Source organism: Scyliorhinus torazame, chromosome 26 (assembly GCF_047496885.1).
Source record: "Scyliorhinus torazame isolate Kashiwa2021f chromosome 26, sScyTor2.1, whole genome shotgun sequence".
Lineage (NCBI taxonomy): Eukaryota > Metazoa > Chordata > Chondrichthyes > Carcharhiniformes > Scyliorhinidae > Scyliorhinus > Scyliorhinus torazame.
In genome coordinates, this window is record NC_092732.1 from 23,031,763 (window position 1) to 23,055,020 (window position 23,258).

The 23,258-nt window shown below is 51.0% G+C and overlaps 1 protein-coding gene across 2 annotated transcripts in view; it reads right to left on the reverse strand.

Moving 5' to 3' along the window:
* Window positions 1-23,258, reverse strand: part of LOC140403073 (mitogen-activated protein kinase kinase kinase kinase 3-like) — a 126,042-nt gene that overhangs the window by 15,292 nt on the left and 87,492 nt on the right. Inside the window, exons 6-8 of one of the 2 annotated variants that reach the window (XM_072490725.1) lie at window positions 23,120-23,178; window positions 10,693-10,799; window positions 4,996-5,170 (exon numbers count right to left, since the gene is read on the reverse strand). In XM_072490725.1, the coding sequence (XP_072346826.1) occupies window positions 4,996-5,170; window positions 10,693-10,799; window positions 23,120-23,178 (341 nt within the window). Of the gene's footprint in view, window positions 1-4,995; window positions 5,174-10,692; window positions 10,800-23,119; window positions 23,179-23,258 lie in introns of both variants that reach the window. The other variant, XM_072490724.1, reaches the window with a different exon arrangement.

Below are 23,258 nucleotides of genomic sequence, written 5' to 3' on the forward strand. Positions count from 1 at the left end.
ACAACCCTCCCTAACTCTGTAACCTCCTCCAGCCGCTACAACCCTCCCTAACTCTGTAACCTCCTCCAGCCCCGACAACCCTCCCTATCTCTGTAACCTCCTCCAGCCCCTACAACCCTCTATATCTCTGTAACCTCCTCCAGCCCCTACAACCCTCCCTATTTCTGTAACCTCCTCCAGCCCCTACAACTCTCCCTATCTCTGTAACCTCCTCCAGCCCCTACAACCCTCCCTAACTCTGTAACCTCCTCCAGCCCCGACAACCCTCCCTATCGCTGTAACCTCTTCCAGTCCCTACAGCCCTGCCTCTGTAACCTCCTCCAGCCCCTACAACCCTCCCAAACTCTGTAACCTCTTCCAGTCCCTACAGCCCTGCCTATCTCTGTAACCTCCTCCAGCTCCTACAACCCTCCCTATCTCTGTAACCTCCTCCAGCCCCTACAACCCTCCCTATCTCTGTCACCTCCTCCAGCCCCGACAACCCTCCCTATCTCTTTAACTTCCTCCAGTCCCTACAACCTTCCCTATGTGACCTCCTCCAGCCCCCTCAACCCTCCCTATCTCTGTAACCTCCTCCAGCCCCGACAATCCTCCCTGTCTCTGTAACCTCCACCAGCCCCTACAACCCTCCCTTCCTCTGTAACATCCTCCAGCCCCGACAACCCTCCCTATCTCTGTAACCTCCTCCAGTCCCTACACCCATCCCTATCTCTGTAACCTCCTCCAGCCCCGACAACCCTCCCTATCTCTGTAACCTCTTCCAGCCCCTACACCCATCCCAAACTCTGTAACCTCCTCCAGCCCGTACAACCCTCCCTATCTCTGTAACCTCCTCCAGCCCCGACAACCCTCCCTATCTCTGTAACCTCCTCCAGCCCCGACAACACTCCCTATCTCTGTAACCTCCTCCACTTCCACAACCCTCCCCATCTCCTCCTCCACTTCCACAACCCACCCCATCTCTGTAACCTCCTCCACTTCCACAACCCTCCCTATCTCTGTAACCTCCTCCAGTCCCTACAACTCTCCCTATCTCTGTAACCCCCTCCAATCCCTACAACCCTCCCTATCTCTGTAACCTCCTCCAGTCCCTACAACCCTCCCCATCTCTGTAACCTCCTCCAGCCCTACAACCCTCCCTATCTCTGCAACCTCCTCCATTCCCTACACCCCTCCCTAACTCTGTAACCTCCTCCAGCCCAACAACCCTCCCTATCTCTATAACCTCCCACAGTCCCTACAACCCTCTCTATCTCTGTAACCTCCTCCACTCCCTACAATCCTCCCTATGGCCGTAACCTCCTCCAGCCCCTACAACCGTCCCTATCTTTGTAACCTCCTCCAGCCCCTACAACCCTCCCTATCTCTGTAACCCCGTCCTGCCCCAAAACCCTCCCTATCTCTGTAACCTCCTACAATCCTCCCTATCTCTGTAACCTCCTCCAGCCCCTACAATCCTCCCTATCTCTGTAACCTCCTCCAGTCCCTCCAACCCTCCCTATCTCTGTAACCTCCTCCTGCCCCTACAATCCTCCCTATCTCTAACCTCTTCCAGCCCCTACAACCCTCCCTAACTCTGTAACCTCCTCCAGCCGCTACAACCCTCCCTAACTCTGTAACCTCCTCCAGCCCCGACAACCCTCCCTATCTCTGTAACCTCCTCCAGCCCCTACAACCCTCTATATCTCTGTAACCTCCTCCAGCCCCTACAACCCTCCCTATTTCTGTAACCTCCTCCAGCCCCTACAACTCTCCCTATCTCTGTAACCTCCTCCAGCCCCTACAACCCTCCCTAACTCTGTAACCTCCTCCAGCCCCGACAACCCTCCCTATCTCTGTAACCTCCTCCAGTCCCTACAACCCTCCCTATCGCTGTAACCTCTTCCAGTCCCTACAGCCCTGCCTCTGTAACCTCCTCCAGCCCCTACAACCCTCCCAAACTCTGTAACCTCTTCCAGTCCCTACAGCCCAGCCTATCTCTGTAACCTCCTCCAGCTCCTACAACCCTCCCTATCTCTGTAACCTCCTCCAGCCCCTACAACCCTCCCTATCTCTGTCACCTCCTCCAGCCCCGACAACCCTCCCTATCTCTGTAACTTCCTCCAGTCCCTACAACCTTCCCTATGTGACCTCCTCCAGCCCCCTCAACCCTCCCTATCTCTGTAACCTCCTCCAGCCCCGACAATCCTCCCTGTCTCTGTAACCTCCACCAGCCCCTACAACCCTCCCTTCCTCTGTAACATCCTCCAGCCCCGACAACCCTCCCTATCTCTGTAACCTCCTCCAGTCCCTACACCCATCCCTATCTCTGTAACCTCCTCCAGCCCCGACAACCCTCCCTATCTCTGTAACCTCTTCCAGCCCCTACACCCATCCCAAACTCTGTAACCTCCTCCAGCCCGTACAACCCTCCCTATCTCTGTAACCTCCTCCAGCCCCGACAACCCTCCCTATCTCTGTAACCTCCTCCAGCCCCGACAACACTCCCTATCTCTGTAACCTCCTCCACTTCCACAACCCTCCCCATCTCCTCCTCCACTTCCACAACCCACCCCATCTCTGTAACCTCCTCCACTTCCACAACCCTCCCTATCTCTGTAACCTCCTCCAGTCCCTACAACTCTCCCTATCTCTGTAACCCCCTCCAATCCCTACAACCCTCCCTATCTCTGTAACCTCCTCCAGTCCCTACAACCCTCCCCATCTCTGTAACCTCCTCCAGCCCTACAACCCTCCCTATCTCTGCAACCTCCTCCATTCCCTACACCCCTCCCTAACTCTGTAACCTCCTCCAGCCCAACAACCCTCCCTATCTCTATAACCTCCCCCAGTCCCTACAACCCTCTCTATCTCTGTAACCTCCTCCACTCCCTACAATCCTCCCTATGGCCGTAACCTCCTCCAGCCCCTACAACCGTCCCTATCTTTGTAACCTCCTCCAGCCCCTACAACCCTCCCTATCTCTGTAACCCCGTCCTGCCCCAAAACCCTCCCTATCTCTGTAACCTCCTACAATCCTCCCTATCTCTGTAACCTCCTCCAGCCCCTACAATCCTCCCTATCTCTGTAACCTCCTCCAGTCCCTCCAACCCTCCCTATCTCTGTAACCTCCTCCTGCCCCTACAATCCTCCCTATCTCTAACCTCTTCCAGCCCCTACAACCCTCCCTAACTCTGTAACCTCCTCCAGCCGCTACAACCCTCCCTAACTCTGTAACCTCCTCCAGCCCCGACAACCCTCCCTATCTCTGTAACCTCCTCCAGCCCCTACAACCCTCTATATCTCTGTAACCTCCTCCAGCCCCTACAACCCTCCCTATTTCTGTAACCTCCTCCAGCCCCTACAACTCTCCCTATCTCTGTAACCTCCTCCAGCCCCTACAACCCTCCCTAACTCTGTAACCTCCTCCAGCCCCGACAACCCTCCCTATCTCTGTAACCTCCTCCAGTCCCTACAACCCTCCCTATCGCTGTAACCTCTTCCAGTCCCTACAGCCCTGCCTATCTCTGTAACCTCCTCCAGCCCCTACAACCCTCCCAAACTCTGTAACCTCTTCCAGTCCCTACAGCCCTGCCTATCTCTGTAACCTCCTCCAGCTCCTACAACCCTCCCTATCTCTGTAACCTCCTCCAGCCCCTACTACCCTCCCTATCTCTGTCACCTCCTCCAGCCCCGACAACCCTCCCTATCTCTGTAACTTCCTCCAGTCCCTACAACCTTCCCTATGTGACCTCCTCCAGCCCCCTCAACCCTCCCTATCTCTGTAACCTCCTCCAGCCCCGACAATCCTCCCTGTCTCTGTAACCTCCACCAGCCCCTACAACCCTCCCTTTCTCTGTAACATCCTCCAGCCCCGACAACCCTCCCTATCTCTGTAACCTCCTCCAGTCCCTACACCCATCCCTATCTCTGTAACCTCCTCCAGCCCCGACAACCCTCCCTATCTCTGTAACCTCTTCCAGCCCCTACACCCATCCCAAACTCTGTAACCTCCTCCAGCCCGTACAACCCTCCCTATCTCTGTAACCTCCTCCAGCCCCGACAACCCTCCCTATCTCTGTAACCTCCTCCAGCCCCGACAACACTCCCTATCTCTGTAACCTCCTCCACTTCCACAACCCTCCCCATCTCCTCCTCCACTTCCACAACCCACCCCATCTCTGTAACCTCCTCCACTTCCACAACCCTCCCTATCTCTGTAACCTCCTCCAGTCCCTACAACTCTCCCTATCTCTGTAACCCCCTCCAGTCCCTACAACCCTCCCTATCTCTGTAACCTCCTCCAGTCCCTACAACCCTCCCCATCTCTGTAACCTCCTCCAGCCCTACAACCCTCCCTATCTCTGCAACCTCCTCCAGTCCCTACACCCCTCCCTAACTCTGTAACCTCCTCCAGCCCAACAACCCTCCCTATCTCTATAACCTCCCCCAGTCCCTACAACCCTCTCTATCTCTGTAACCTCCTCCACTCCCTACAATCCTCCCTATGGCCGTAACCTCCTCCAGCCCCTACAACCGTCCCTATCTTTGTAACCTCCTCCAGCCCCTACAACCCTCCCTATCTCTGTAACCCCGTCCTGCCCCCAAACCCTCCCTATCTCTGTCACCTCCTCCAGCCCCTACAACCCTCCCTATCTCTGTAACCCCCTCCAGTCCCTACAACCCTCCTAGATCTCTGCGCTCCTCCAATTCCGGCCCCTTGACCATCCCCCCCATTCCCATCGCTCCACCATTGGCGGCCGTGCCTTCAGCTGCCTGGGGGGGGGGGCTGAGCTCTGGAATCCCCTCCCTAAACCCCTCCGCCTCTCTCTCTGTCTCTCTCTTCCTTCATTTCGAACCCCGACCTTTTTAACCACGCTCTTGTCTCCACACCTGCTCGTGCGGCTGGGGCAGCAGTGTCTGACGATGGCGCCACGCAGAGGCCTGGGCACTTTGGTTCCGGTCGCTAGGCTAATGTAAGGTTCCGCCGCCCCTGGTTGTTGGAGGTCACCCTACCTGACCGTTCCTCGGGCCCCAGGGAGGCAGACGCGTTGAGCTGCACGGTGTCGAACTGTAAGACCTGGCTGGGCTGGGTCGGAGCCCGCACCCCCAGACACACCCGCGGGTACTCCTCGCTCGGGAAAACCAGCAGCTCGAAGATTTGGAGAGGGTTCGGGAGCGTGAGGCTGAACTGCTGGGCGAAGAATCGAGAGAGTGGGGGGGTGGGGGGGGGGGCCTGGTTAGCAACCGACTTAAGATCATCAGACATCCTTGTGAAGAGAGTGATGGTCGAAGCTTTTCATTTTGCACTCATCAGGACAAACTGGAGAACACCAAATATTAAACTCTCACAACAATTTATACCGCAGAGGGAAGATGGGCGTTGACGGGCCGGCGTACTGAACCTTTGTTTCCGTTTGTGGCCATGGGATCTTTTTGCACCAATTCGAGAGGCCAGACGGAGCCTGTGTTTAATGGGCGGGATTCGCCGTTCCGGAGTCTAAATGATCCCGCTAGCGGAATCAGCACTGACACTCCGGCACTGCGGCGCTCCCTCAGTACTGACCCTCTGACAGTGCGGCACTCCCTCAGTACTGACCCTCTGACAGTGCGGCACTCCCTCAGTGCTGACCCTCTGACAGTGCGGCACTCCCTCAGTACTGACCCTCTGACTGTGCGGCACTCCCTCAGTACAGTGCGGCCCTCCCTCAGTACTGACCCTCTGACAGTGCGGCACTCCCTCAGCACTGACACTCCGGCAGTGCAGCGCTCCCTCAGTACTGACCCTCTGACAGTGCGGCGCTCCCTCAGTACTGACCCTCTGACAGTGCGGCACTCCCTCAGTACTGACCCTCTGACAGTGCGGCACTCCCTCAGTGCTGACCCTCTGACAGTGCAGCACTCCCTCAGTACTGACCCTCTGACAGTGCGGCACTCCCTCAGTACTGACCCTCTGACAGTGCGGCACTCCCTCAGCACTGACACTCCGGCAGTGCAGCGCTCCCTCAGTACTGATCCTCTGACAGTGCGGCGCTCCCTCAGTACTGACCCTCTGACAGTGCGGCACTCCCTCAGTACTGATCCTCTGACAGTGCGGCACTCCCTCAGTACTGACCCTCTGACAGTGCAGCACTCCCTCAGTACTGACCCTCTGACAGTGCGGCACTCCCTCAGTACTGACCCTCTGACAGTGCGGCGCTCCCTCAGTACTGACCCTCTGACAGTGCGGCACTCCCTCAGTACTGATCCTCTGACAGTGTGGCGCTCCCTCAGTACTGACCCTCTGACAGTGCGGCACTCCCTCAGTACTGACCCTCTGACAGTGCGGCACTCCCTCAGTACTGACCCTCTGACAGTAAGACACTCCCTCAGTACTGACCCTCTGACAGTGCGGCACTCCCTCAGTACTGACCCTCTGACAGTGCGGCACTCCCTCAGTACTGACCCTCTGACAGTGCGGCACTCGCTCAGTACTGACCCTCTGACAGTGCAGCGCTCCCTCAGTACTGACCCTCTGACAGTGCGGCGCTCCCCCAGTACTGACTCTCTGACAGTGCAGCGCTCCCTCAGTACTGACCCTCTGACAGTGCGGCGCTCCCTCAGTACTGACCCTCTGACAGTGCGGCACTCCCTCAGTACTGACCCTCTGACAGTGCAGCACTCCCTCAGTACTGACTCTCTGACAGTGCGGCCGTCCCTCAGTACTGACTCTCTGACAGTGCGGCCCTCCCTCAGTACTGACCCTCTGACTGTGCGGCACTCCCTCAGTACTGACACTCCGGCAGTGCAGCGCTCCCTCAGTACTGACCCTCTGACAGTGCGGCACTCCCTCAGTACTGACCCTCTGACAGTGCGGCACCCCCTCAGTACTGACCCTCTGACAGTGCGGCACTCCCTCAGTACTGACCCTCTGACAGTGCGTCACTCCCTCAGTACTGACCCTGTGACAGTGCGGCACTCCCTCAGTACTGACGCTCTGACAGTGCGGCACTCCCTCAGTACTGATCCTCTGACAGTGCGGCTCTCCCTCAGTACTGACTCTCTGACAGTGCAGCACTCCCTCAGTACTGACCCTCTGACAGTGCGGCGCTCCCTCAGTACTGATCCTCTGACTGTGCGGCGCTCCCTCAGTACTGACCCTCTGACAGTGCGGCACTCCCTCAGTACTGATCATCTGACAGTGCGGCACTCCCTCAGTACTGACCCTCTGACAGTGCAGCACTCCCTCAGTACTGACCCTCTGACAGTGCGGCACTCCCTCAGTACTGACCCTCTGACAGTGCGGCGCTCCCTCAGTACTGACCCTCTGACAGTGCGGCACTCCCTCAGTACTGATCCTCTGACAGTGCGGCGCTCCCTCAGTACTGACCCTCTGACAGTGCGGCACTCCCTCAGTACTGACCCTCTGATAGTGCGGCAATCCCTCAGTACTGACCCTCTGACAGTGCGGCACTCCCTCAGTATTGACCCTCTGACAGTGAGACACTCCCTCAGTACTGACCCTCTGACAGTGCGGCACTCCCTCAGTACTGACCCTCTGACAGTGTGGCACTCCCTCAGTACTGACCCTCTGACAGTGCGGCCCTCCCTCAGTACTGATCCTCTGACAGTGCAGCGCTCCCTCAGTACTGACCCTCTGACAGTGCGGCGATCCCTCAGTACTGACTCTCTGACAGTGCAGCGCTCCCTCAGTACTGATCCTCTGACAGTGCGGCACTCCCTCAGTACTGACCCTCTGACAGTGCAGCACTCCCTCAGTACTGACCCTCTGACAGTGCGGCACTCCCTCAGTACGGACCCTCTGACAGTGCGGCCCTCCCTCAGTACTGACCCTCTGACAGTGCGGCACTCCCTCAGCACTGACCCTCTGACAGTGCGGCACTCCCTCAGTACTGACCCTCTGACAGTGCGGCACTCCCTCAGTACTGACTCTCTGACAGTGCGGCCCTCCCTCAGTCCTGACCCTCTGACAGTGCGGCACTCCCTCAGTACTGACCCTCTGACAGTGCGGCACTCCCTCAGTACTGATCCTCTGACAGTGCGGCGCTCCCTCAGTACTGACCCTCTGACAGTGCGGCACTCCCTCAGTACTGACCCTCTGACAGTGCGGCGCTCCCTCAGTACTGACCCTCTGACAGTGCGGCACTCCCTCAGTACTGACCCTCTGACAGTGCGGCACTCCCTCAGTACTGACCCTCTGACAGTGCGGCACTCCCTCAGTACTGACCCTCTGACAGTGCGGCACTCCCTCAGTACTGACCCTCTGACAGTGCGGCACTCCCTCCGTACTGACCCTCTGACAGTGCGGCACTCCCTCAGTACTGACCCTCTGACAGTGCAGCACTCCCTCAGTACTGACCCTCTGACAGTGCGGCACTCCCTCAGTACTGACCCTCTGACAGTGCGGCACTCCCTCAGGACTGACCCTCTGACAGTGCGGCACTCCCTCAGTACTGACCCTCTGACAGTGCGGCACTCCCTCAGTACTGACCCTCTGACAGTGAGGCACTCCCTCAGTACTGACCCTCTGACAGTGCGGCACTCCCTCAGTACTGACCCTCTGACAGTGCGGCACTCCCTCAGTACTGACCCTCTCACAGTGCGGCGCTCCCTCAGTACTGACCCTCTAACAGTGCGGCACTCCCTCAGTACTGACCCTCTGACAGTGCGGCACTCCCTCAGTACTGACCCTCTGACAGTGCGGCACTCCCTCAGTACTGACCCTCTGACAGTGAGGCACTCCCTCAGTACTGACCCTCTGACAGTGCGGCACTCCCTCAGTACTGACCCTCTGACAGTGCGGCACTCCCTCAGTACTGACCCTCTGACAGTGCGGCACTCCCTCAGTACTGACCCTCTGACAGTGCGGCACTCCCTCAGTACTGACCCTCTGACAGTGCGGCACTCCCTCAGTACTGACCCTCTGACAGTGCGCCACTCCCTCAGTACTGACCCTCTGACAGTGCGGCACTCCCTCAGTACTGACCCTCTGACGCTGCAGCTCTCCCTCAGTACTGACCCTCTGACAGTGCGGCAGTCCCTCAGTACTGACCCTCTGACAATGCGGCACTTCCTCAGTACTGACCCTCTGACAGTGCGGCACTCCCTCAGTACTGACCCTATGACAGTGCAGCACTCCCTCAGTACTGACCCTCTGACAGTGCGGCACTCCCTCAGTACTGACCCTCTGACAGTGCGGCACTCCCTCAGTACTGACCCTCTGACAGTGCGGCACTCCCTCAATACTGACCCTCTGACAGTGCGGCACTCCCTCAGTACTGACCCTCTGACAGTGAGGAACTCCCTCAGTACTGACCCTCTGACAGTGCGGCACTCCCTCAGTACTGACCCTCTGACAGTGCGGCACTCCCTCAGTACTGACCCTCTGACAGTGCGGCACTCCCTCAGTACTGACCCTCTGACAGTGCGGCACTCCCTCAGTACTGACCCTCTGACAGTGCAGCACTCCCTCAGTACTGACCCTCTGACAGTGCGGCACTCCCTCAGTACTGACCCTCTGACAGTGCGGCACTCCCTCAGTACTGACCCTCTGACGCTGCAGCTCTCCCTCAGTACTGACCCTCTGACAGTGCGGCACTCCCTCAGTACTGACCCTCTGACAGTGCGGCACTCCCTCAGTACTGACCCTATGACAGTGCAGCACTCCCTCAGTACTGACCCTCTGACAGTGCGGCACTCCCTCAGTACTGACCCCCTGACAGTGCGGCACTCCCTCCGTACTGACCCTCTGACAGTGCGGCACTCCCTCAGTACTGACCCTCTGACAGTGCGGCACTCCCTCAGTACTGACCCTCTGACAGTGCGGCACTCCCTCAGTACTGACCCTCTGACAGTGCGGCACTCCCTCAGTACTGACCCTCTGACAGTGCGGCACTCCCTCAGTACTGACCCTCTGACAGTGCAGCACTCCCTCAGTACTGACCCTCTGACAGTGCGGCACTCCCTCAGTACTGACCCTCTGACAGTGCGGCACTCCCTCAGTACTGACCCTCTGACGCTGCAGCTCTCCCTCAGTACTGACCCTCTGACAGTGCGGCACTCCCTCAGTACTGACCCTCTGACAGTGCGGCACTCCCTCAGTACTGACCCTATGACAGTGCAGCACTCCCTCAGTACTGACCCTCTGACAGTGCGGCACTCCCTCAGTACTGACCCTATGACAGTGCAGCTCTCCCTCAGTACTGACCCTCTGACAGTGCGGCACTCCCTCAGTACTGACCCTCTGACAGTGCGGCACTCCCTCAGTACTGACCCTATGACAGTGCAGCACTCCCTCAGTACTGACCCTCTGACAGTGCGGCACTCCCTCAGTACTGACCCCCTGACAGTGCGGCACTCCCTCCGTACTGACCCTCTGACAGTGCGGCACTCCCTCAGTACTGACCCTCTGACAGTGCGACACTCCCTCAGTACTGACCCTCTGACAGTGCAGCACTCCCTCAGTACTGACCCTCTGACAGTGCGGCACTCCCTCAGTACTGACCCTCTGACAGTGCAGCACTCCCTCAGTACTGACCCTCTGACAGTGCAGCACTCCCTCAGTACTGACCCTCTGACAGTGCAGCACTCCCTCAGTACTGACCCTCTGACAGTGCGCTGCTTCTAATCCAGCGCAGTAAACTGTGGCTAACCCGAACGTGAGGGAGAGGTCAATTTTCTAACAAGACTGATCAGCGAGAAGACGACGTTTACCTTCTTGAGAAGCATGAATTTCTGGAGGGGCTCGTACCACTGCATCAGGATAATTGCGCTGTCCAGGACCCCACACAGGAAGGTGCACTTTGTGTAAGGATTCCTCACTGTAACACACAAATAGACTGTTACAATTCGCCACGTGCTGGCGGCTGCTCGACACTGATGGGCATCACAGTCCACTGATCCTGCTCTCGTTCTGACAGCTCGGCAGTAAGAGGCTATTGACTCTTGACAGAATGAGGAACAGCAAACCAGGGGACCTGGATACCGACTGGAACCTAATCGAGGGGATCAGGGTGGTTTATATATAGAATAACAGATACCCGGGAGTGAGTTACAGACTGGAATCTAATCGAGGGGTTCGGGGTGGTTTATATATAGAATAACAGATACCCGGGAGTGAGTTACAGACTGGAATCTAATCGAGGGGTTCGGGGTGGTTTATATATAGAATAACAGATACCCGGGAGTGAGTTACAGACTGGAATCTAATCGAGGGGTTCGGGGTGGTTTATATACTGAATAACAGATACCCGGGAGTGAGTTACAGACTGGAATCTAATCGAGGGGTTCGGGGTGGTTTATATATAGAATAACAGATACCCGGGAGTGAGTTACAGACTGGAATCTAATCGAGAGGTTCAGGGTGGTTTATATATAGAATAACAGATACCCGGGAGTGAGTTACAGACTGGAATCTAATCGAGGGGTTCGGGGTGGTTTATATACAGAATAACAGATACCCGGGAGTGAGTTACAGACTGGAATCTAATCGAGTGGTTCGGGGTGGTTGATATACAGAATAACAGATACCCGGGAGTGAGTTACAGACTGGAATCTAATCGAGGGGTTAGGGGTGGTTTATATATAGAATAACAGAAACCCGGGAGTGCGTTACAGACTGGGATCTAATCGAGAGGTTCAGGGTGGTTTATATATAGAATAACAGATACCCGGGAGTGAGTTACAGACTGGAATCTAATCGAGGGGTTAGGGGTGGTTTATATATAGAATAACAGAAACCCGGGAGTGAGTTACAGACTGGAATCTAATCGGGGGTTCGGGGTGGTTTATATACAGAATAACAGATACCCGGGAGTGAGTTACAGACTGGAATCTAATCGAGGAGTTCAGGGTGGTTTATATATAGAATAACAGACACCAGGGAATGAGTTACAGACTGGAATCTAATCGAGGGGTTAGGGGTGGTTTATATATAGAATAACAGATACCCGGGAGTGAGTTACAGACTGGAATCTAATCGAGGGGTTCGGGGTGGTTTATATATAGAATCACAGATACCCGGGAGTGAGTTACAGACTGGAAACTAATCGAGAGTTTTGGGGTGGTTTATATATAGAATAACAGAAACCCGGGAGTGAGTTACAGACTGGAATCTAATCGCGGGGTTCGGGGTGGTTTATATATAGAATAACAGATACCCGGGAGTGAGTTACAGACTGGAATCTAATCGAGGGGTTTGGGATGGTTTATATATAGAATAACAGATACCCGGGAGTGAGTTACAGACTGAAATCTAATCGAGGGGTTCGGGGTGGTTTATATATAGAATAACAGATACCCGGGAGTGAGTTACAGACTGGAATCTAATCGAGGGGTTCGGGGTGGTTTATATATAGAATAACAGAGACCCGGGAGTGAGTTACAGACTGGAATCGAATCGCGGGGTTCGGGGTGGTTTATATATAGAATAACAGATACCCGGGAGTGAGTTACAGACTGGAATCTAATCGAGGGGTTCGGAGTGGTTTATATATAGAATAACAGATATCCGGGAGTGAGTTACAGACTGGAATCTAATCGAGGGGTTCGGGGTGGTTTATATATAGAGTAACAGATACCCAGGAGTGAGTTACCGACTGGAATCTAATCGAGGGGTTCGGGGTGGTTTATATATAGAATAACAGATACCCGGGAGTGAGTTACAGACTGGAATCTAATCGAGGGGTTCGGGGTGGTTTATATATAGAATAACAGAGACCCGGGAGTGAGTTACAGACTGGAATCGAATCGCGGGGTTCGGGGTGGTTTATATATAGAATAACAGATACCCGGGAGTGAGTTACAGACTGGAATCTAATCGAGGGGTTCGGAGTGGTTTATATATAGAATAACAGATATCCGGGAGTGAGTTACAGACTGGAATCTAATCGAGGGGTTCGGGGTGGTTTATATATAGAGTAACAGATACCCAGGAGTGAGTTACCGACTGGAATCTAATCGAGGGGTTCGGGGTGGTTTATATATAGAATAACAGATACCCGGGAGTGAGTTACAGACTCGAATCTAATCGAGGGGTTCGGGGTGGTTTATGTATAGAGTAACAGATACCCGGCAGTGAGTTACAGACTGGAATCTAATCGAGGGGTTCGGGGTGGTTTATATATAGAATAACAGATATCCGGGAGTGAGTTACAGAGTGGCATCTAATCGAGGGGTTCGGGGTGGTTATATATAGAACAACAGATACCCGGGAGTGAGTTACAGACTGGAATCTAATCGAGGGGTTCGGTGTGGTTTATATATAGAATAACAGATACCCGGGAGTGAGTTACAGACTGGAATCTAATCGAGGGGTTCGGGGTGGTTTATATATAGAATAACAGATACCCGGGAGTGAGTTATAGACTGGAATCTAATCGAGGGGTTTGGGGTGGATTATATATAGAAAACCGATACCCGGGAGTGAGTTACAGACTGTAATCTAATCGAGGGGTTCGGGGTGGTTTATATATAGAATAACAGATACCCGGGAGTGAGTTACAGACTGGAATCTAATCGAGGGGTTAGGGGTGGTTTATATATAGAATAACAGATACCCGGGAGTGAGTTACAGACTCGAATCTAATCGAGGGGTTCAGGGTGGTATATATACAGAATACCAGATACCCGGGAGTGAGTTACAGACTGGAATCTAAGCGAGGGGTTCGGGGTGGTTTATATATAGAATAACAGATACCCGGGAGTGAGTTACAGACTGGAATCTAATCGAGGGGTTCGGGGTGGTTTATATATAGAATAACAGATTCCCGGGAGTGAGTTACAGACTGGAATCTAATCGAGGGGTTCGGGGTGGTTTATATATAGAATAACAGATACCCGGGAGTGAGTTACAGACTGGAATCTAATCGAGGGGTTCGGGTGGTTTATATATAGAATAACAGATACCCGGGAGTGAGTTATAGACTGGAATCTAATCGAGGGGTTCAGGGTGGTTTATATATAGAATATCAGATACCTGGGAGTGAGTTACAGACTGGAATCTAATCGAGGGGTTCGGGGTGGTTTATATATAGAATAACAGATATCCGGGAGTGAGTTACAGACTGGAATCTAATCGAGGGGTTCGGGGTGGTTTATATATAGAATAACAGATACCCGGGAGTGAGTTACAGACTGGAATCTAATCGAGGGGTTCGGGGTGGTTTATATATAGAATAACAGATACCCGGGAGTGAGTTACAGACTCGAATCTAATCGAGGGGTTCGGGGTGGTTTATATATAGAGTAACAGACACCCGGGAGTGAGTTACAGACTGGAATCTAATCGAGGGGTTCGGGGTGGTTTATATATAGAATAACAGATACCCGGGAGTGAGTTACAGAGTGGAATCTAATCGAGGGGTTCGGGGTGGTTATATATAGAATAACAGATACCGGGGAGTGAGTTACAGACTGGAATCTAATCGAGGGGTTCGGTGTGGTTTATATATAGAATAACAGATACCCGGGAGTGAGTTATAGACTGGAATCTAATCGAGGGGTTTGGGGTGGTTTATATATAGAATAACCGATACCCGGGAGTGAGTTACAGACTGTAATCTAATCGAGGGGTTCGGGGTGGTTTTTCTAGAATAACAGATACCCGGGAGTGAGTTACAGACTGGAATCTAATCGAGGGGTTTGGGGTGGATTATATATAGAATAACCGATACCCGGGAGTGAGTTACAGACTGTTATCTAATCGAGGGGTTCGGGGTGGTTTTTCTAGAATAACCGATACCCGGGAGTGAGTTACAGACTGGAATCTAATCGAGGGGTTCGGGGTGGTTTCTATATAGGAAAACAGATACCCGGGAGTGAGTTACAGACTGGAATCTAATCGAGGGGTTCAGGGTGGTTTATATACAGAATAACAGATACCCGGGAGTGAGTTACAGACTGGAATCTAATCGAGGGGTTCAGGGGGTTTATATATAGAATGACAGATACCCGGGAGTGAGTTACAGACTGGAATCTAATCGAGGGGTTCAGGGTGGTTTATATACAGAATAACAGATACCCGGGAGTGAGTTACAGACTGGAATCTAATCGAGGGGTTCAGGGTGGTTTATATATGGAATAACAGTGACCCGGGAGTGAGTTACAGACTGGAATCTAATCGAGGGGTTCGGGGTGGTTTATATATAGAATACCAGATACCCGGGAGTGAGTTACAGACTGGAATCTAATCGAGGGGTTCGGGGTGGTTTATATACAGAATAACAGATACCCGGGAGTGAGTTACAGACTGGAATCTAATCGAGGGGTTCGGGGTGGTTTATATATAGGATAGCAGATACCCGGCAGTGAGTTACAGACTGGAATCTAATCGAGAGGTTCGGGGTGGTTTATATATAGAATAACAGAAACCCGGGAGTGAGTTACAGCCTGGAATCTAATCGAGGGGTTCAAGGTGGTTTATATATAGAATAACAGATACCCGGGAGTGAGTTACAGACTGGAATCGAATCGCGGGGTTCGGGGTGGTTTATATATAGAATAACAGATACCCGGGAGTGAGTTACAGACTGGAATCTAATCGAGGGGTTCGGAGTGGTTTATATATAGAATAACAGATATCCGGGAGTGAGTTACAGACTGGAATCTAATCGAGTGGTTCGGGGTGGTTTATATATAGAATAACAGATATCCGGGAGTGAGTTACAGTCTGGAATCTAATCGAGGGGTTTGGGGTGGTTTATATATAGAATAACAGATTCGCGGGAGTGAGTTCCAGACTGGAATCTAATCGAGGGGTTTGGGGCAGTTTATATATAGAATAACAGATACCCGGGAGTGAGTTACAGACTGGAATCTAATCGAGGGGTTCAGGGTGGTTTATAGAATAACAGATACCCGGGAGTGAGTTACAGACTGGAATCTAATCGAGGGGTTCGGGGAGCTTTATATATAGAATAACAGATACCCGGGAGTGAGTTACAGACTGGAATCTAATCGAGGGGTTCGGGGTGGTTTATATATAGAATAACAGATGCCCGGGAGTGAGTTACAGACTGGAATCTAATCGAGGGGTTCGGGGTGGTTTATATATAGAATAACAGATACCCGGGAGAGAGTTGCAGACTGGAATCTAATCGAGGGGTTCAGGGTGGTTTATATATAGAATAACAGATACCCGGGAATGAGTTACAGACTCGAATCTAATCGAGGGATTCGGGGTGGTTTATATATAGAGTAACAGATACCCAGGAGTGAGTTACCGACTGGAATCTAATCGAGGGGTTCGGGGTGGTTTGTATATAGAATAAGAGATACCCGGGAGTGAGTTACAGACTCGAATCTAATCGAGGGGTTCGGGGTGGTTTATGTATAGAGTAACAGATACCCGGCAGTGAGTTACAGACTGGAATCTAATCGAGGGGATCGGGGTGGTTTATATATAGAATAACAGATATCCGGGAGTGAGTTACAGAGTGGAATCTAATCGAGGGGTTCGGGGTGGTTATATATAGAACAACAGATACCCGGGAGTGAGTTACAGACTGGAATCTAATCGAGGGGTTCGGTGTGGTTTATATATAGAATAACGGATACCCGGGAGTGAGTTATAGACTGGAATCTAATCGAGGGGTTTGGGGTGGTGTATATATAGAATAACCGATACCCGGGAGTGAGTTACAGACTGTAATCTAATCGAGGGGTTCGGGGTGGCTTTTCTAGAATAACAGATACCCGGGAGTGAGTTACAGACTGGAATCTAATCGAGGGGTTTGGGGTGGATTATATATAGAATAACCGATACCCGGGAGTGAGTTACAGACTGTAATCTAATCGAGGGGTTCGGGGTGGTTTTTCTAGAATAACCGATACCCGGGAGTGAGTTACAGACTGGAATCTAATCGAGGGGTTCAGGGGGTTTATAGATCGAATAACAGATACCCGGGAGTGAGTTACAGACTGGAATCTAATCGAGGGGTTCGGGGTGGTTTATATATAGAATAACAGATTCCCGGGAGTGAGTTACAGACTGGAATCTAATCGACGGGTTCGGGGTGCTTTATATATAGAATAACAGATACCCGGGAGTGAGTTACAGACTGGAATCTAATCGAGGGGTTCGGGGTGGTTTATATATAGAATAACAGATACCCGGGAGTGAGTTACAGACTGGAATCTAATCGAGGGGTTCAGGGTGGTTTATATATAGAATATCAGATACCTGGGAGTGAGTTACAGACTGGAATCTAATCGAGGGGTTCGGGGTGGTTTATATATAGAATAACAGATACCCGGGAGTGAGTTACAGACTGGAATCTAATCGAGGGGTTCGGGGTGGTTTATATATAGAATAACAGATACCCGGGAGTGAGTTACAGACTGGAATCTAATCGAAGGGTTCGGGGTGGTTTATATATAGAATAACAGATACCCGGGAGTGAGTTACAGACTCGAATCTAATCGAGGGGTTCGGGGTGGTTTATATATAGAGTAACAGACACCTGGGAGTGAGTTACAGACTGGAATCTAATCGAGGGGTTCGGGGTGGTTTATATATAGAATAACAGATACCCGGGAGTGAGTTACAGACTGGAATCTAATCGAGGGGTTCAGGGTGGTTTATATACAGAATAACAGATACCCGGGAGTGAGTTACAGACTGGAATCTAATCGAGGGGTTCGGGGTGGTTTATATATAGAATAACAGATACCCGGGAGTGAGTTACAGACTGGAATCTAATCGAGGGGTTCGGGGTGGTTTATATACAGAATAACAGATACCCGGGAGTGAGTTACCGACTGGAATCTAATCGAGGGGCTCGGGGTGGTTTATATATAGGATAGCAGATACCCGGGAGTGAGTTACAGACTGGAATCTAAACGAGGGGCTCTGGGTGGTTTATATATAGGATAGCAGATACCCGGCAGTGAGTTACAGACTGGAATCTAATCGAGAGGTTCGGGGTGGTTTATATACAGAATAACAGATACCCGGGAGTGAGTTACAGACTGGAATCTAATCAAGGGGTTCGGGGTGGTTTATATATAGGATAGCAGATACCCGGCAGTGAGTTACAGACTGGAATCTAATCGAGGGGTTCGGGGTGGTTTATATATAGAATAACAGATACCCGGGAGTGAGTTACAGACTCGAATCTAATCGAGGGGTTCGGGGTGGTTTATATATAGAGTAACAGACACCCGGGAGTGAGTTACAGACTGGAATCTAATCGAGGGGTTCGGGGTGGTTTATATATAGAATAACAGATACCCGGGAGTGAGTTACAGAGTGGAATCTAATCGAGGGGTTCGGGGTGGTTATATATAGAATAACAGATACCGGGGAGTGAGTTACAGACTGGAATCTAATCGAGGGGTTCGGTGTGGTTTATATATAGAATAACAGATACCCGGGAGTGAGTTATAGACTGGAATCTAATCGAGGGGTTTGGGGTGGTTTATATATAGAATAACCGATACCCGGGAGTGAGTTACAGACTGTAATCTAATCGAGGGGTTCGGGGTGGTTTTTCTAGAATAACAGATACCCGGGAGTGAGTTACAGACTGGAATCTAATCGAGGGGTTTGGGGTGGATTATATATAGAATAACCGATACCCGGGAGTGAGTTACAGACTGTTATCTAATCGAGGGGTTCGGGGTGGTTTTTCTAGAATAACCGATACCCGGGAGTGAGTTACAGACTGGAATCTAATCGAGGGGTTCGGGGTGGTTTATATATAGGAAAACAGATACCCGGGAGTGAGTTACAGACTGGAATCTAATCGAGGGGTTCAGGGTGGTTTATATACAGAATAACAGATACCCGGGAGTGAGTTACAGACTGGAATCTAATCGAGGGGTTCAGGGGGTTTATATATAGAATGACAGATACCCGGGAGTGAGTTACAGACTGGAATCTAATCGAGGGGTTCAGGGTGGTTTATATACAGAATAACAGATACCCGGGAGTGAGTTACAGACTGGAATCTAATCGAGGGGTTCAGGGTGGTTTATATATGGAATAACAGTGACCCGGGAGTGAGTTACAGACTGGAATCTAATCGAGGGGTTCGGGGTGGTTTATATATAGAATACCAGATACCCGGGAGTGAGTTACAGACTGGAATCTAATCGAGGGGTTCGGGGTGGTTTATATACAGAATAACAGATACCCGGGAGTGAGTTACAGACTGGAATCTAATCGAGGGGTTCGGGGTGGTTTATATATAGGATAGCAGATACCCGGCAGTGAGTTACAGACTGGAATCTAATCGAGAGGTTCGGGGTGGTTTATATATAGAATAACAGAAACCCGGGAGTGAGTTACAGCCTGGAATCTAATCGAGGGGTTCAGGGTGGTTTATATATAGAATAACAGATACCCGGGAGTGAGTTACAGACTGGAATCGAATCGCGGGGTTCGGGGTGGTTTATATATAGAATAACAGATACCCGGGAGTGAGTTACAGACTGGAATCTAATCGAGGGGTTCGGAGTGGTTTATATATAGAATAACAGATATCCGGGAGTGAGTTACAGACTGGAATCTAATCGAGTGGTTCGGGGTGGTTTATATATAGAATAACAGATATCCGGGAGTGAGTTACAGTCTGGAATCTAATCGAGGGGTTTGGGGTGGTTTATATATAGAATAACAGATTCGCGGGAGTGAGTTCCAGACTGGAATCTAATCGAGGGGTTTGGGGCAGTTTATATATAGAATAACAGATACCCGGGAGTGAGTTACAGACTGGAATCTAATCGAGGGGTTCAGGGTGGTTTATAGAATAACAGATACCCGGGAGTGAGTTACAGACTGGAATCTAATCGAGGGGTTCGGGGAGCTTTATATATAGAATAACAGATACCCGGGAGTGAGTTACAGACTGGAATCTAATCGAGGGGTTCGGGGTGGTTTATATATAGAATAACAGATGCCCGGGAGTGAGTTACAGACTGGAATCTAATCGAGGGGTTCGGGGTGGTTTATATATAGAATAACAGATACCCGGGAGAGAGTTGCAGACTGGAATCTAATCGAGGGGTTCAGGGTGGTTTATATATAGAATAACAGATACCCGGGAATGAGTTACAGACTCGAATCTAATCGAGGGATTCGGGGTGGTTTATATATAGAGTAACAGATACCCAGGAGTGAGTTACCGACTGGAATCTAATCGAGGGGTTCGGGGTGGTTTATATATAGAATAAGAGATACCCGGGAGTGAGTTACAGACTCGAATCTAATCGAGGGGTTCGGGGTGGTTTATGTATAGAGTAACAGATACCCGGCAGTGAGTTACAGACTGGAATCTAATCGAGGGGATCGGGGTGGTTTATATATAGAATAACAGATATCCGGGAGTGAGTTACAGAGTGGAATCTAATCGAGGGGTTCGGGGTGGTTATATATAGAACAACAGATACCCGGGAGTGAGTTACAGACTGGAATCTAATCGAGGGGTTCGGTGTGGTTTATATATAGAATAACGGATACCCGGGAGTGAGTTATAGACTGGAATCTAATCGAGGGGTTTGGGGTGGTGTATATATAGAATAACCGATACCCGGGAGTGAGTTACAGACTGTAATCTAATCGAGGGGTTCGGGGTGGCTTTTCTAGAATAACAGATACCCGGGAGTGAGTTACAGACTGGAATCTAATCGAGGGGTTTGGGGTGGATTATATATAGAATAACCGATACCCGGGAGTGAGTTACAGACTGTAATCTAATCGAGGGGTTCGGGGTGGTTTTTCTAGAATAACCGATACCCGGGAGTGAGTTACAGACTGGAATCTAATCGAGGGGTTCAGGGGGTTTATAGATCGAATAACAGATACCCGGGAGTGAGTTACAGACTGGAATCTAATCGAGGGGTTCGGGGTGGTTTATATATAGAATAACAGATTCCCGGGAGTGAGTTACAGACTGGAATCTAATCGACGGGTTCGGGGTGCTTTATATATAGAATAACAGATACCCGGGAGTGAGTTACAGACTGGAATCTAATCGAGGGGTTCGGGGTGGTTTATATATAGAATAACAGATACCCGGGAGTGAGTTACAGACTGGAATCTAATCGAGGGGTTCAGGGTGGTTTATATATAGAATATCAGATACCTGGGAGTGAGTTACAGACTGGAATCTAATCGAGGGGTTCGGGGTGGTTTATATATAGAATAACAGATACCCGGGAGTGAGTTACAGACTGGAATCTAATCGAGGGGTTCGGGGTGGTTTATATATAGAATAACAGATACCCGGGAGTGAGTTACAGACTGGAATCTAATCGAAGGGTTCGGGGTGGTTTATATATAGAATAACAGATACCCGGGAGTGAGTTACAGACTCGAATCTAATCGAGGGGTTCGGGGTGGTTTATATATAGAGTAACAGACACCTGGGAGTGAGTTACAGACTGGAATCTAATCGAGGGGTTCGGGGTGGTTTATATATAGAATAACAGATACCCGGGAGTGAGTTACAGAGTGGAATCGAATCGAGGGGTTCGGGGTGGTTATATATAGAACAACAGATACCGGGGAGTGAGTTACAGACTGGAATCTAATCGAGGGGTTCGGTGTGGTTTATATATAGAATAACAGATACCCGGGAGTGAGTTATAGACTGGAATCTAATCGAGGGGTTTGGGGTGGTTTATATATAGAATAACCGATACCCGGGAGTGAGTTACAGACTGTAATCTAATCGAGGGGTTCGGGGTGGTTTTTCTAGAATAACAGATACCCGGGAGTGAGTTACAGACTGGAATCTAATCGAGGGGTTTGGGGTGGATTATATATAGAATAACCGATACCCGGGAGTGAGTTACAGACTGTAATCTAATCGAGTGGTTCGGGGTGGTTTTTCTAGAATAACCGATACCCGGGAGTGAGTTACAGGCTGGAATCTAATCGAGGGGTTCAGGGGGTTTATATACAGAATAACAGATACCCGGGAGTGAGTTACAGATTGGAATCTAATCGAGGGGTTCGGGGTGGTTTATATATAGAATGACAGATACCCGGGAGTGAGTTACAGACTGGAATCTAATCGAGGGGTTCAGGGTGGTTTATATACAGAATAACAGATACCCGGGAGTGAGTTACAGACTGGAATCTAATCGAGGGGTTCGGGGTGGTTTATATATAGAATAACAGATACCCGGGAGTGAGTTACAGACTGGAATCTAATCGAGGGGTTCGGGGTGGTTTATATACAGAATAACAGATACCCGGGAGTGAGTTACCGACTGGAATCTAATCGAGGGGCTCGGGGTGGTTTATATATAGGATAGCAGATACCCGGGAGTGAGTTACAGACTGGAATCTAAACGAGGGGCTCTGGGTGGTTTATATATAGGATAGCAGATACCCGGCAGTGAGTTACAGACTGGAATCTAATCGAGAGGTTCGGGGTGGTTTATATACAGAATAACAGATACCCGGGAGTGAGTTACAGACTGGAATCTAATCAAGGGGTTCGGGGTGGTTTATATATAGGATAGCAGATACCCGGCAGTGAGTTACAGACTGGAATCTAATCGAGAGGTTCGGGGTGGTTTATATACAGAATAACAGATACCCGGGAGTGAGTTACAGACTGGAATCTAATCGAGGGGTTCGGGGTGGTTTATATATAGAGTAACAGATACCCGGGAGTGAGTTACAGACTGGAATCTAATCGAGGGGTTAGGGGTGGTTTATATATAGAATAACAGATACCCGGGAGTGAGTTACAGACTGGAATCTAATCGAGGGGTTCGGGGTGGTTTATATACAGAATAACAGATACCCGGGAGTGAGTTACAGACTGGAATCTAATCGAGGGGTTTGGGGTGGTTTATATATAGAATAACAGATACCCGGGAGTGAGTTACAGACTGGAATCTAATCGAGGGGTTCGGGGTGGTTTATATATAGAATAACAGATACCCGGGAGTGAGTTACAGACTGGAATCTAATCGAGGGGTTCGGGGTAGTTTATATACAGAATAACAGATACCCGGGAGTGAGTTACAGACTGGAATCTAATCGAGGGGTTGGCCTGGTGAAAAACGGGGTGACAGTACAGGTGGTGGTACAGAATTGTTTCTCGGGTTTGCTGGAAGTGACACAGACAGAGATGGGAAGAGCCTCTTTCTCAAAGAGAGGGTTCCTCCAGGGTCAGTTTCTTACCCACACGGCACTTCCGGCAGCCTTTCGTGTCTGGAATTTTCAAAGAAGGGGCGAACTTTCTGCAATAGGATCAGAGAGAGTTAGCTGCTGGTGTCCCAGCTGAGGTTTTCTCAAACCTGTCAAGGGGAAGTAGGTGAGG